The following is a 14,763-nucleotide window of genomic DNA, read 5'->3' on the forward strand; positions in this document are numbered from 1 at the left end:
TAGTAAGTCTCTCTCCAGTCCGCCTCAGAGAAATGACATCCAGCCTGTGTAGAGATCCTGTGGTGGTTTGAATTAGAACAGCCCGTAGAGGATAGCATGTTTGAATGCTTGGATCTTAGTTGGTGGAGCTATTTAAGAGAGATTAGGAAGTGTGGCCTTGTTGGCGGGGTTGTGTTACTGGGTGCTTTGAGATACCCCATTCCGATTAACTCTGTCTCCTGCTTGTAGAGCAGATGTGAGTTCTTGGCTACCACCCGCCCACCATGCTGCCTGCCTGCTGCCATGCTTCCCAACGTGATGGTCATGGACTAACCCACTAAAACTATTAGCAAGCCCCCAATTCAACACTTTCCTTCATAAGTTGCCTTGGTCATGGTGTCTTGTCACAGCAATAGAATACGGAATAAGAAAGATCACCAAAAATCAGGCAACACATGTCAAGGTTTTATGCTTGTAACAGACACCACAGACGCTCAGCTAACGCTATTGGTTCTTACTTGTGTTGATATTAACCCTGTCTACTCCATGACCATGTAGCACCCAACGCTTATGAATCCATTTAGACCTCTTTCCATGTCTGTTGTCATACAATGCCCTTCTTACATAACACCTTGGAACAAGGTTACAAAGGTAATGTTATCCCCATTTTACAAATAAGGATTACGAACAGTTGGCTAACTTGGCTAAAGTCATACCAGAGGGTAGCAGCCACTTTGAGGAAGATGGGGGGGTTTCCTACTGGCCAGTGAAACAGAACGCCCAACAGCAAAATGTTTTTGAGCATATTCGAGGCTCTGCCATCCTCTAAGAACTTGGACCCTCCGCATCCTTTGGCTCTGCTGTCCTTGGTCTCCTGGGATTTCATCCTTACATCTGCTACCTCGTGGCCACAGAAGAGCTGTTGCCATACTGCTGTGGAAGGGTGGGAGATGGTGTGGCAGGATTTTTTTCTGTCTAATTAATTTAAGCATTAGTGCAGTGGAGGCCTGTGATTGGGCAGGGAAAAGGGAGGCAGCACTAAGAGTTGCAGAGAGGGAGCAGAGAGAAGGAAGCAAGAAGGAGGATGTTGGATCGGATGATTCAGAACCAGCATGGTTTTAAATAGCCACAGATAGATATGATATCATATAGAGATAAAATAGTTGGGGTAACTTGTCTAACCTAGATGGGCAGCTTGTACCATTATTAATTGGCTCTGAACTTATTGTGTGGGCATCCAGTGAAATAAGAATTTATTGATATATAAATCTGACTGTTTAATTATAAGCTTCTGGAGTTTTGATTTGCTGGGTTAAGGGGGATTGTGACCGCCAACCACAGGGGTGGATGGCTGAGAAGGAACTAGTGGCCCCAGAGACAAGAGAACCTGAGCTGGGAAGACCAAGATTGTTCACTGCTGGAGCTAGCCTAGAGCCAGAGGCAGAGAGACTGTGACGGGGCAGAGAGTGGTTGGCTCAAGCGCTGTTTCAGATCAACTCCAGAGTTTAACGCCTGAACCGCAGGGACTAAGGGGCTCCTGGGATGAAGGGATACACTGGTTTCTCCCCCAAAGCTTAGAGAACTCAGAACCTCCAAGCTGACTGATGCTTTTCAGGTGAGAAGATTCTGGGTTCTTAGAAAATATCCAGTAAACTCACAAGAACTTTCTGGAATCATGAGAGGCCTGAACCTGGCTGACTTATTAACTTCAACTCAAGAAATGAAAGATGAAAGGAAAGAAAGAGTCGATGAATGAACAAAAGAACATATGAAGAGAGGGGAAGAACAATAAATAACAAAACCAACAGATTGTCAGGATTTTTTTCCATAAGAATCATAACACATTTAGAGGAACAATGAAAACTGGGGAGGGGAATGGGAAGAGAGAGGAGGGGAGAGGAGTGTGGGGGTAGCACACTCAAAGTATGCTATATGCTTGAGTGAAAATGTCCTTGTGTAATTTTATACCATGTGAAGTGCATATATACGTATATGTATATATATACACATGTGTGTATATACATATATACAGACATACATACAGTATATATACATATATATGTATATATAAATATATATGCCAATGAAAATAAAAAGTACATAAAAGAAATCATACACAGCCATTCCAATGTCCAGCCCTATCATGACTAACACTCAGGGAAAATATTTGGATTCCCAGAATCCACTTGGCTCTAGTAACTGAATGTTTACACACTGTTCATAGTAAGTGAACATGGGAGACTCCAAAAGGATCCCGGCACATTTTGCTTGGGTAATGTGACCACGTCCTATTGTATCTTAAGAAGCTGTGAAGTCACGTATGCCAATCATAAAGATGTTCGAAGTCAGGCTGGAGAGATGGCTCAGCAGTTAAGAGTGTCGATTGTTCTTCCGAAGGACATGAGTTCAAATCCCAGCAACCACATGATGACTCACAACCATCTCTAATGAAATCTGGTGACCTCTTCTAGGGTGTCTGAAGACAGCTACAGTGAGCAAGTGGGGCCAGAGCAAGAAGAAAAAGTATCTGAAGACAGCTACAGGTACTTACATATAATAAATAAATAAATCTTTTAAAAAATGTTCAAACTCTGCAGTGCTTTCAGCACTGAGAGCTGCTGTCTTGGGGCTGAAGCTCCCAAGGCCCCATTGATTAATTGCTCATGGTTGACATTTTCACAAGGTACATTTGAGAAACAGAAATCTGGGACATGTCTCTCCCAATAGTCTCGTTCACCTCTAGATTCTCCAGAAAGGAACTGGACATGAGAACTCACTGTGACCAGGCCATTTCTCTGTTGAACTTGATGTCTGGTGTTGCAAGTCAGATATAAACTGGTCATCATCTAAAGTGATATCCTGTAACCCATCAACACCCAGGGCCAGCCAGTATCACCAGACCTCTGCTGGGCCAAGAAGCCCAGTTTTTAGCATGTAGAACACATGGGCTCAAGTTGAAACCTTGTGTTTATAGAATGGATGTGTAGGTGAAGAAATTGGTTGTTGGTTATGTTTACAGCACTTGGGATTGTGTTTTCTTGTACATTTTGCATTTTAAAATCTTTTATAGGAGCACAGTGCTCCTTATACAAATACAAAGGGGAGATGAGCCAGCAGTCCAGGCTCCTCCTCAGTTATAGTGCTGACATAATAAACAGTGACAGATCAACAGTCAAAAAAAAAAAAAAAGCAAAACCAAACCAAAAGACTGGACCTGAGTACCACCCAAAATTAGCAAGAATCTGGATAACCACGAAAACAAAGGTGAAGGAGCAATCAATGCAGGATGAAGCAGAAGATGGAACCCTGTCCCTTACAGATGTGCAAAGCCATTACTCCGTGCAGTAGACTCGTTCAACCCCAAAGGATGACAAACTAGACAAGAGAATGTGCTGATGTTGCTCTTACTGTTTTCCTTATTATAGATAATCATAAAAAATTGATCCAGTGTTGGTCCCCTCCCCCCTTTTTCTGTCCCTAATTGTAAAAAGGGATGAAAGAGTCTACACAGGATGTGCAAATCAGAGATCTCCACACTGAGCACCCAATGGCCCGGCACACCAAAGATGACATTGGAATGATTTAAGATGGCACCCAGTCACTTACGTTCTCCTCTGCACCTGTGGAAAGTGTATCCTCCTTAACTGACTAGAGGAAGATAAAAACAAAAGCAAGAGTCAAAGTCTTACCAGCATAAATCATGTGAAAGCAAAGGGTTATCTGGTTTACCAGTCTAGTGGAGCAATTCTCAGATGCTAAATTGGGCTATCTGGTCTACCAGTCCAGTAGGGCAGTTCTCAGATACTAAAATGCTAATGTGGACCTCGTTCTGGCAGGAACTCAAAGGAGGCTTCCACAAAGGCCAACCCTATAGCAAGTATAGCTAGTTGTGTATTTCAAAATGCAACAGAGAATGAATACAATGTCACAGGTAGGATATGCATGGGACAGGAACATCACAGAAAATGAGAGCCATAGAATTGCAGCTGTGGGAAAGAACGTATTTGTTTCACATTTTCTAGTAGCCTATAAAATCAGAACAATAATGTAACTATATGATAATATGTAACAGTAGTTATTTTTATTGCTGAATATCATATGTTTCGGTCTAGCTTTGCACTTGCTCTGTAGTCAAAGATGACGTTAAACTTCTGATTTCCCTGCCTCTGCTTTCCCAGGACTGTGATTTCAAGTGTGCACTGCTGCACTAACTTATATGGTGCTGGGGGGGGGCAAAGCCAGGGTTCCCTGTGTGCCGGGCAAGCATTCTACCAACTGAGCTAACTTCCTAACCCAAGAGAAAAACATAGCCCCTAAAAACACAGCTACTGTTAGGGAAAACATAAACATCTTGGGGGAGTTCTATGAGGGAACTAGAGAAGTGTGCCCCAGGTCTTTATGGAGCAAGTAGGCACTCCTGCCCCATAAGAGGATTCCAGCCCTATCTGACCGTAGTCCTTGGTCAGCACTGGAGGCTGCTTCCTACAACAGCCCTCAGTCTCGGCCAACTCTGTCCTGTTCAAGTTCAACCTGATAGGAAAAGCCCACGAAAGGCCAGGGGGTTCCACACACACACTCTAATGCAGACACTGTTGTATCCTATGGAGTCTCCTGGCATCTGGAGTACTGCCCCAAATAGAGGGGGCATCCTGATTCTTCCAAAGGCCAGTGTTATCTTCTACCAGTTGGCTATGACACTGGAGGTCATCTTGATATCTTTCCTTCAATGGTTCTTAAAACTCGGTGTGTGGAGTGTGGGTGGATACAGACTACTTTGAGAATTTTCCAGAAACAAAACAAAACACATCGCAAATGACACCGGTATGCTCACAGACCTTTTTGTGTCTTCTTGGATTCTAAGTTAAAACCACTTAGGGAAGTGACTTTAGTCCTGTTTAGTAGTAACAGGGAGGGGAGGAGAGAAGGGATAATCTACACTCAGGCACCTGCCATATCTTATCTTCCTTAAAGCATCTCAAACAGTATGTATATGACCACCATTTACAGTGTAAGAAACGCACAGAGAGGCCAAGTCACTTGCTGGGGTTAAACAGCTAGAGAGTGAGGATAGCATACTGAAGGCCAAGCCTCTGTCTGGTGACTGTGAACTAACTGTCTGCCTAGCTAGGATCATCAGCTTGGTCTGTTTCTTTCTGCTCATCTTGTTTCCATATCGATGACATCCTGGGCACAGGCAAACATAACATTCTTGGAGGCCTCTGTCAGTGAGAAAATGATGCTACCGTCGGAAGCTTTTTACAAGGAATGGTGCTCTCTTGGCACGTGAGTTAGTTGGTGTTTGCCAACTCGACACAAACCTAGACTTCTGGGAAGAGGGGATCCTAACTGAAAAAAATACCTCTTATAACCTCGGTGGCTAGGCATGTCTGTAGTAGGGTATTGTCTTGTTTAGTGATCAATGTGGGAGGGCCCAGCCTGATGTGGGTGGGGCAACCTCTTATAGAACTTATAGGTGGCCCTGTGTTCTATAAGAAAGCAGGCTGAGCAGGTCATGGGGAGTAAGTCAGTAAGCAGCATCCATTCATGACCTCTCCTTCAGCTCCTGCACTGCATCAGCTCCTGCATCCAGGTTCTTGCCTTGACTTCCAGCCCTGACTTCCCTTGGTGATGGAGTGTGGCCTGAAGTAAACTCCCCTGCACCTTGCTTTTGGTCATAGCATTTTTATCAAAGCAATAGAAAAGTATCTAAGACAGAGCCAACCCCTCTCTCTAGGCCAGTGGGAAGCTATTTAATATTACACACAGGCAAAGACTCAAAGGATACTTTTAAAAGCCAGACTTCCTCAAGCCTAACCCCCCCAGTGGCTTCAGGAGTCAATATACTGTCTACCTTGTGTCGAGGAAACAACCACTCTGTTTAAGAGTAGAGTACACAGGGGTTCAAGTCTCATTCCCACCCCAGCTTTCTGCAGCAAGGCCAGTCTGTATCTTGGACGTTCCTGTCTATAAAGTTCTTAGCTTGTCAGTTTCAGAAGATACTGTCAGCTGGGCATAGGTGACAGAGTAGGATGGGCAGTGTTCAGAGTGAACACCGATGTTCCCTTGATCTTCACTGTGGCTTTAGATTTCCAGACCCTTCTGTGTGTTTTGGGGTTCGGGATGCAGTTTACTTGGTAGTATGCTTTCTTGGCATGCACAGAGCCTTGGATTCTATAACCAACATCACATGAACCTGGCATGGTGGCACATGCCTGTAAAATCCCAGCACTTGGAGGTGGGATGGAAGGTTAAGGAGAGCTACCTAGTGGGTCTGTGACCAATCTGAGGTTGCTATGTTACACTTGTAAACGCCATGCTACTTTTATTTCTGTGTTTCCTTATGTGTGGTACAGCATGCACTTGGAGGTCAGAGACCAACCAAGGTTCTCTCTATCCATCAAATGGGTCCCAGGAACTGAACTCAGGTCGTCAGGCTTGGCAGCAAGCACCTTCACCCACTGAGTGACCTCATTGGCCCTAACAGTCCTTATTCCGAGAACGAGCCCAACTGAGCGTCCCTCATACTTGAACAATTTTGACAGTGTCTTTGAGTTCAATACTGTCCTATACCACTTGAATTTATATTCTTTTTTTTCTTTACATTTACTGTAGTTTTGCTTAGATCTATTCAGCCAACATGGTGTCAGCATCTCTGCTGCATCGACAGCAGCACACATGAAAGCAAACGGAGGAAACAAAGCTCTCAACTTCTAATTGTGAATATTTGCTAAGAGGGGCCACGGCTACTCGACTGGCTGTTGTGGTCTTTACAAACTGACTCCTATATTCATATATTGATATTCCATCAACCCCAGAGCTAAGGATGTTGCGAGATAGCATCTGAGACCATGCTCCACACTGCTGGGCACTGAGGTCTCCACCAGTAGATTTCAAAAGTGTGCTGATTTAGGACTCTCTTTGTTCTGTTAAGATGAAAAGTTCACGAAACCGTTACTGCTGGGATGTGGTGTTTCAGAGAACCTGAGTCTGTTCCTGGGCCATGGTCACTAACAGTTAGCCCCAGGGTAAACCCTTGCTCACTCTGAGGTGAGAGCTATGCCATCAGCAGCGTGGTCCAGACCCTGCCTCAAACTAACAAAATGGGGTGGGGGCAGGGGTGGGGGTGGGGATATAGTTCAGTGGTAGAGTACTTGCCAAGTTTCAATCCCATATATATATATATGTATATATATATATGGGATTGAACTTTGTGTTTTTTCCATATATATATATATATATATATATATATATATATATATATATGGGAAAAATATATATGGAAAAAATTCCATATATATATTTTTCCATATATATATATGGGAAAATTAAAAAGCCTTGTACAGTGCACTGTTAAGGGGTGTGTGTGTGTTTAGGACTGTACCCAAGAACCACCGAATCTTTCTGAACTTTGTATAAGTTCATAAGTTTGCCAGAAGGTTCCGCCTCCCCATCAGCAGCTACTGAAACATCCAGCTAACGTAAAGATTCAGAAAGGCCAAGAGGCCAAGTCCAGCCACCATTTCATATCCCATGGAAGAGAAAATCAATTCAGATCCCAAGTCCCGGACACCGTGGTCATAGAGCGCAGAACAATTTATGATCAGTCACCTGTCTTAGCTTCCTAGACCTACACAGACAGGACAAGTCGGGGTGGGACACAGATTTGTTTATATCCATCAGTTCAAGGAGATTGATGTGGCTAATTTGCATATGCAAAGCAATTAGCACACTGATGAGTCACTGATGGGCAGGGCCACGACTTGATCAAGACAACTTAGCACACCCCTTGCTCTCAATGTAACCATAAACTGCACGTCAGCCCCTGACGATGGAGTTGGTCGGGGTCACTGGGCTTCTTTATTTGTTCCTCTTCCAAATGTAGCCCCATTAAATACTGCCCTGCTTTTCACTATTGGTGGGTCGAGGATGAGTAGCCTAGCTTTAATAGTTGCCAGGACCCAGGCTCTGACCCTAACAACCCCAATACAAAGAGTCAGTGTAAACACTGCTTCAATTACAAATTCCAAAATTGGAATGGGGTAGGCAGGGTGTGATGCGGGTCTCAGAACCTTAATGGCTCATTCTCTGTAGTCCAGGGGCACACTGACTCTTGTAACACAGAGTTCTAGGTCATATCAACCTCAGCCTGTTTTCTTGAGGTCTTTACTTTCCACCGTTCAGACTTCATCAATGAGGTCGCCAAGCTGGTGATCGATGCACAGTGTTTTTACTACATAGCACTCCTTCTACTGATAAACAAATAAAGTCAGGACTGGAGTCCAGATTCCCCAGGCTTCGCCAGAGGGAGCAGCCACAAGTTGTGGTTTCTACTCTTCCACTGTGTTCAGATAAATCAGATGCAGCCGCAGAGCTCAAAATACACAGAATATCTACGGATGGAGATCAAAACTGTGGTAACGGCCCACACCAGCCTGTTAGGCACTTCCCTTTCCTACGTCATTCATCACGTCTAAGATGTCTCTGCCCTTTGTGAGTGTCGCTCCTGTGCATAAGCCTGTCTGTCTATGGAGGGGGTGGGAAGTGTCTCTGTCCCTCTCTGAAAGCATGGCATTGCCTGTGATGAGCCAAGTCTTAGTCTTGTGCTGTATCTATATCTGCCCCTGGCTTGGTTTCCCAGCTCAGTGCACAGGGGCAGATGAGAGCCTTAAGCAAGCCTCTGCCCCTCTTCTCTGTCCTTAGGAAACACCTACGGCTGAGAGACCAGGAGGACCAGGTGACAGTTCGGTGCCCACCGTGGCCAGTGAGCAGATATTCCAGATAACATCAGAGGAAGGGCAGAGACAGTTTGATTACCCAGAATGTTCTGTGAGAGTGCTGCAGAGGCCAGAAGGAAAACTGGACAAACGAAGAGCATGCAGTGTTTTGAAGGTAAGATACAAAGTTGCCCAGACTAAAAATGGAATAAACAAGACGGAGACCAGACAGATCCCGGAGGCTTCCTGGAAGGGAGCAGCCAAGTGACTTAATGTCACATTAAATCTGAAGTTCAGATTGGCAAATAATAATGTTCCAAACAGTGCATGGAACACACTTAAATTTATAGTAAAGTTACTTCTTTTTCGTTAATAATTTTAATAACACGTGGGGATATTTTTCAGTTTTTCAACCTCTCTGTGATAGGGAATGTCTGGTATGAATCATTCAAACCAGAAAAACAAGCCGGGTGTGGTGGCGCATGCCTTTAATCCCAGTACTCGGGAGGCAGAGGCAGGTGGATTTCTGATTTCTAGGCCAGCCTGGTCTACAGAGTGAGTTCCAGGACAGCCAGGGCTACACAGAGAAACCCTGTCTCAAAAAACAAAACAAAACAAAACAAAACAAAACAAAACAAAACATAACAAAACAACCCCTGAAAACCAGAATTACCCCAGCTTCCCCCAGTAGCTACTGGCTCTTAATTGCTTAATCTAAAAAGTAGCTTAGGCTGTTAACAACAGTAAACACTTTCATAAAAACAAAAAACAAAAAAGCTGGCAGAACCCCATGGAAGATTTGTATACTGTTGAGAACAAGGAGCTATAAGCCAGACTAAACACTCACACAGGCAGGGAAGGTGGACAGGATTTAGTTGTGTGTGTGTGTGTGTGTGTGTGTGCGCGTGTGCCCACGCACATGCTCGTGTGCCCACAGAAGTCAAAGGCATCAGGTCCTCTGGAGTTCCAGGCAACTATGAACCAATCAGTATAGGTGCCAGAATGGAACCCAGGCCCTCTTCGAGAGCAGTTCCTGTCCTGAACCATTGAGCCATCTCTCTAGGTTGCAAAAATCTATGTTGATCTCAAGTTACTTTGAATATATGTACAATTTTTGTTTTTGTTTGTTTGTTTTGTTTTGTTTTTTGAGATCAGGTGTCTCTATTTAGTCCTGCTGTCCTGGAAGTCACTTGTTAGACCAGGCTAGCCTTGAAATTTCAGAGATCTTCTTGCCTCTGCCTCCTGAGTGGTGGAGTTAAAGGCATGAACCATCATACCTGGCTGGATATGTGTATAGCTATCATATGTACTTGTTCATATGGTATAGATGATAAATATATGTACATAATACATATATGTCTCATTCATGTATGAATATGTAATTATTTTTTAAACGTGAATATCAAATATCGGTCACTGGAGTAATTTCCTGTGTCACCAATATGTGCGTGCAAATCATTTAGAAACTGTCTTCTACATTATACTGCTGGCAAAAGACTTCTAAATGAGTAAGTATAGGCAGAAAGAGGATTGAAAACTATCCGTTGACATGTTCCAATGTGTTCCTGAATGACTGGAACCAGTGTCCTGAGAAGCATCTAGAAGAAAAACTTTCTACAACAAGAAATAAACCAGAAAGTGGTTCGGGGCTAGGTCCAGCTGGATCCTTCACGAGAGAGTGAAGCCGGCCGGGCAGTGGTGTCTGTATTGCCAACTGTTCCGGGCAGCAAGCCCAATGGCACAGGTTTTCAAGAAGCCACTGAGATAGGTGCTTCCAGCTGTGCGAATCCACCCCGGCTTCTCATTCATTTCTTGGAGAAATTTGAATCAGGTCAGGTTCTGACCATGTGTTACAGTGGGGTTTGCTCGGCACCAATGCGAGACTTCAGCCCAGCCACCGTTTCTGAGCCACCACAGTCCTCCCCCTGCTGTTGATGTGGTGGACACCCTTATTTTCTAAAATGGTTGCTCAGAAGGTTGCATCTGGACAGGGAGGGGTGAAGACAGAACGCCTTCTCCCCAGGCAGGGTGTGTGCTGAGGAAGCCCAGGTTACCGACCATCACAGAGGGACAACGTAGCCACGACACACCACAGCCTTCTGTGCCTGACCCAGGCCATTCAATGAATGAAATTGTTACTCGTTTGTCTCTGTTTCTCCCCCACAAAGCACCTGCGTACAGCAAGATCCGCATCTCATTCCACCCAGGAGTACATTAGGAGTCCTCCATTCAGTGACAAGTTGAATCATGGAGGAAGAGGAGGAAGACAATCTCTGAGAATCATCAACATCCATTTGGCCCACTGGAAATAACTCCTGAGCCACCTCAGGACCCCAAGGACCCTGCAAACATCGCACAAACAGACTCACCTTCTTCCAAAACAACTTTCCCAGCGGTAGTGAGGTGGGCCCTGCCTTCTCCTTGCTGCTGTCTCTCCCTTCGCTGGTTGTCTCAGGAGGTGGCGGTGGGGGGCTGCAGCTTTTGGTACTCTTTGCCTTCCCTTGGGTCTCCTGGGGTGTGAAGTTGGCTTTGTCTGACTTGAGATTGGCTGAAGTCATGGGTGAGTTCTCAGTATCCTGTAAAGTTTGGTTTTTAAAAAGCAAAGGGAAACACTTAAAAAACGTCATGCTTTCCAAAGTAAAAGGCTCTCTGTTAATAGAAGCATCGGCTGGGGTCCTGCATGATGTTAATCTTCTTCTTTCAAAATTTCTGTTTTATGCACATTTCCGTTGTGAATGTAGCTCTATGTTAAAATCTTTTTTTTTCCCAGATATTTTCCTTTCAAGGAGGAAAAAAGGGGGAGACTTGTTAGTGATGGTGCTTATGTAAGTAACGTAGGGGGTAGGTTTTAGAGAACGGAGGTGTGTTATTAGACAGTGGAGTTCTGGCCTAGCTCTTGGCTCAGTGGGAAAGAAACTTGCCTACGACCCGATGACCTGAGTTCAAAACCCAGAACCCACATAGCAGAAGGAGAGAACTGACTCTGGAGGATTGTTCTCAGACCTGCACATGTCTACTGTGGCTGCATGTGCCTGTGCACATTACACACACACACACACACACACACACACACTCAGTCGAAGGAAGGAAAGAGAGGAGAGAGAGAGAGAGAGAGAGAGAGAGAGAGAGAGAGAGAGAGAGAGAGAGAGAGCGAGCGCTAATTAGTTTTTGCCAAGGCCCCTGTCTCCAAATCATTTTGACCGGGCTACCATCCACAGACACAGACATATTCTGACTCTGCACACAATCCTGCATACCTTCCCAAGCCAAACTGGAAGCCAAGGAAGGGTGGGGTTAATATGACAGCCATAGGAGTTCTGGATTTCTTCTCCCACTCTCTACTTTGGAGATCCAGGCCATGGAGAAGGCAGAAGGGAATCTGAATGCTGGTGAAGAGCCGCAGACCACACTCCTATCCTTAGATACCCCGTTCACAGCCCACACACAGCCTCTCTGGAAGGTAGCCCTTGGTTCTGCTCCTTCCCCCCTCTTCTTTCCCTGTCATCCCTCCTCCCCTTCCCACCTCCCCCGCCCCCAGCTGTGCTGAAGCCCAGTGAAGGCATTTCATGTTGCTTTCCTTTCCCTTTCTTTTCTCTTTTCTTTCCCCTCTATGTTTCTTTTCCTTCCCCATTCCTAAAGGGCCTCATGGAGCCCAGGCTGGCCTCAGCTCCCTATACATCCAAGGCTGACCTTGAATGTCTGACCCTCCTGCCTCTATCACAGCATCTCAAGTCCGCGAACACAGCTCTGCACCAACATATCTGTTTAATCCTTTTCTTTCCCCCAGTAGATTAGAATTAACTCCTAGTCTCTGCTTCCCTTGCATCATTGGACAAGGACTCACAAAGCCCAGATTTATCCAGACGTGAGTGAGTATTGACATTCAAGTTCTAGCATCGAATTCTTTCGAGCTGACTCCACTACAGCAAGCATCTTCGTTTCATGTCTTTTGCTCTCTGGACTTCGAGACAGGATCCCTTTCAATTCCCAGACAGTTTCTGACTAAAAGAAAACTATCTGACAATAAAAATGGGATTCAGACAAATTCAGGACATTTCAGAATATTTTTGGTTCTGGATTCTTTTTGGTTGTTTTGTTTTTGATAGAAGGACTTTCTACGTAGCTCTGATTGGGCCAGAAGCAGCTATCCTCCTGCCTCAGCCTCCAGAGTGCTGGGATTATATACAGGTGTACACCAAGACACTCTAGATGATCAGAGTCTTTTTAAAACCATCTTTCCAATGTTTACATTTTCAGATAAGGACACTGGTGCCTGTGATCTGCCTAACTCTAAACTGAGACAGGTAGAGAAAGAGGAGAGAGGACCAGATCCTGCCATGGCCGGTTTCCATCCAGTCCTTGATTCTTGGGACAGAGCCCAGCAAAGCCTCACTTGCTCTGCCTTCCCTGCCAGCCCACCTTCTCACCTTCCCCCTTCCCCCATGTGTGCCTATATTAGATAATTTACTATCCTTTCTCTGGATTCTATAGGAGACAGTAAAGATTCCAGCCTGACTCAGAGGCAGGCCACTCTAGAAGGTTATCAGACTGTAATTAAAAAAAGAACAATATAGGAAAGATAGTTCAGTGGATAGAAGAGCATCCTGCTCTTGCAAAGGATGTAGGTTTGGACCCCAGCATCCACACGGGGCAGCTCAGAACCACCTGTAACTTCAGCTCAAGGGACCTGACGCCCTCTACTGGACACCTTGGGCACCTGCACTCACATGTGACACACACACACACACACACACACACACACACACGTAATTTTAAAAAAGGAATCTCCCATTAAATTTGAGTTTCTAATCAGCAAATAATAACTTCTCTAGTATACCCCCAAACATTGCATGGACTATACTTAAATTTATACTAAATTTTTTTTTGTAGTAATTTTAAGTTACAGTATAAAGAATGGATTTCATGACAATATACAATTATTTCTTGTGTATCTGGAGTCTGGATTTCAGTGTGTATGCTATATTCTATTTGATGACCCTACCCTCGAGACTGTGTCTCTGGGGACTATCTTCTTAGTAAGTGATCCCTTTGTTTTTATTTTTGGATGTGGGACACAGGAGGGCTCAGTAAGGTGCAAACATCGGAACAAGAACACAAAACAATGGCGATGTGGAAAGGGAGAGGCCTGAGGGCCGGCTTCTAATAAGAATCCTGCAGCCGCCTCACTGAGAGATGGGAGAGTGGCAACGCCTGGCCTTCCTAGGTATGTGTCATCACTGAACAGCAGAAGCACATGGACTAAATTTGATTCTGAAGCATCTTATGTCCTAACCCCAAGAGACAAAGACTCAGGGTTAGGAAGGGGAAGTGATCTTCTTGCTTCTTCCGACAGGAACCTGGGTGGGGGTTTGAGGGCAGAGGTAGATCATTCATCTTGCCTGGAGTGCCCTGGCTTCATTCCAGAACTTATTGTATTTATTAGTTCTAGCCTTCCTTGTTCACAAATGATACGTCTGAGTAAGGGTTTCTATGCTGCAATGAAACACCATATACAAAAAGCAAGCTGGGGAGGAAAGGGTCTTGGCTTACACTTCCATGTAGATGTCCATCATGGAAGGAAGTCAGGACAGGAACTCACACAGGGCTGGAACCTGGAGGCAGGCGCTGATGCAGAGGCCATGGAGGGGAGCTGCTTACTGGCTTGCTCCCCGTGGCTTGCTCAGCCTGCTTTCTTATAGAACCCAGGACCACCAGCTCAGGGATGGCACTAACTACAATGGCTGGGCCCTCCCACATCTGTCACTAAGAAAGTGCCTTACAGGCTTGCCTACAGTCAGATCTCATGGAGGCATTTCCTCAGTTGAGGTTCCTTCCTTTCAGACAACTCTACTTTGTGTGTCAAGTTGGCATAAGACTAGCCAGCACAATACATTTTAAAATTTATGTGTGTGTGCCTTTGTGTATGTGTGTATGTGTGTATGTGTGTGTGTGTGTGTGTGTATGTGTATGTGTGTGTGTATGTATATGTGTGTGTATATGTGTATGTGTGTGTGTAAGTGTATATGTGTATGTATGTGTATGTGTGTGTGTATATGTGTGTGTATGTGTG

General features: G+C 44.9%; 1 protein-coding gene across 7 annotated transcripts in view; it reads right to left on the reverse strand.

The window, feature by feature from the left end:
- The window catches only part of Bcas1 (breast carcinoma amplified sequence 1), a 72,794-nt gene that overhangs the window by 18,988 nt on the left and 39,043 nt on the right, over window positions 1-14,763 (reverse strand). For 5 of the 7 annotated variants that reach the window (XM_029468981.1, XM_029468982.1, XM_029469000.1 and 2 more), the window contains 2 exons: window positions 11,063-11,269; window positions 3,586-3,627 (listed from right to left, as the gene is read on the reverse strand). In XM_029468981.1, the coding sequence (XP_029324841.1) occupies window positions 3,586-3,627; window positions 11,063-11,269 (249 nt within the window). The remainder of the gene's footprint in view (window positions 1-3,585; window positions 3,628-11,062; window positions 11,270-14,763) is intronic. The other 2 variants (XM_029468997.1, XM_029469007.1) reach the window with 1 other exon arrangement.

Source organism: Mus caroli, chromosome 2, assembly GCF_900094665.2.
Source record: "Mus caroli chromosome 2, CAROLI_EIJ_v1.1, whole genome shotgun sequence".
NCBI lineage: Eukaryota > Metazoa > Chordata > Mammalia > Rodentia > Muridae > Mus > Mus caroli.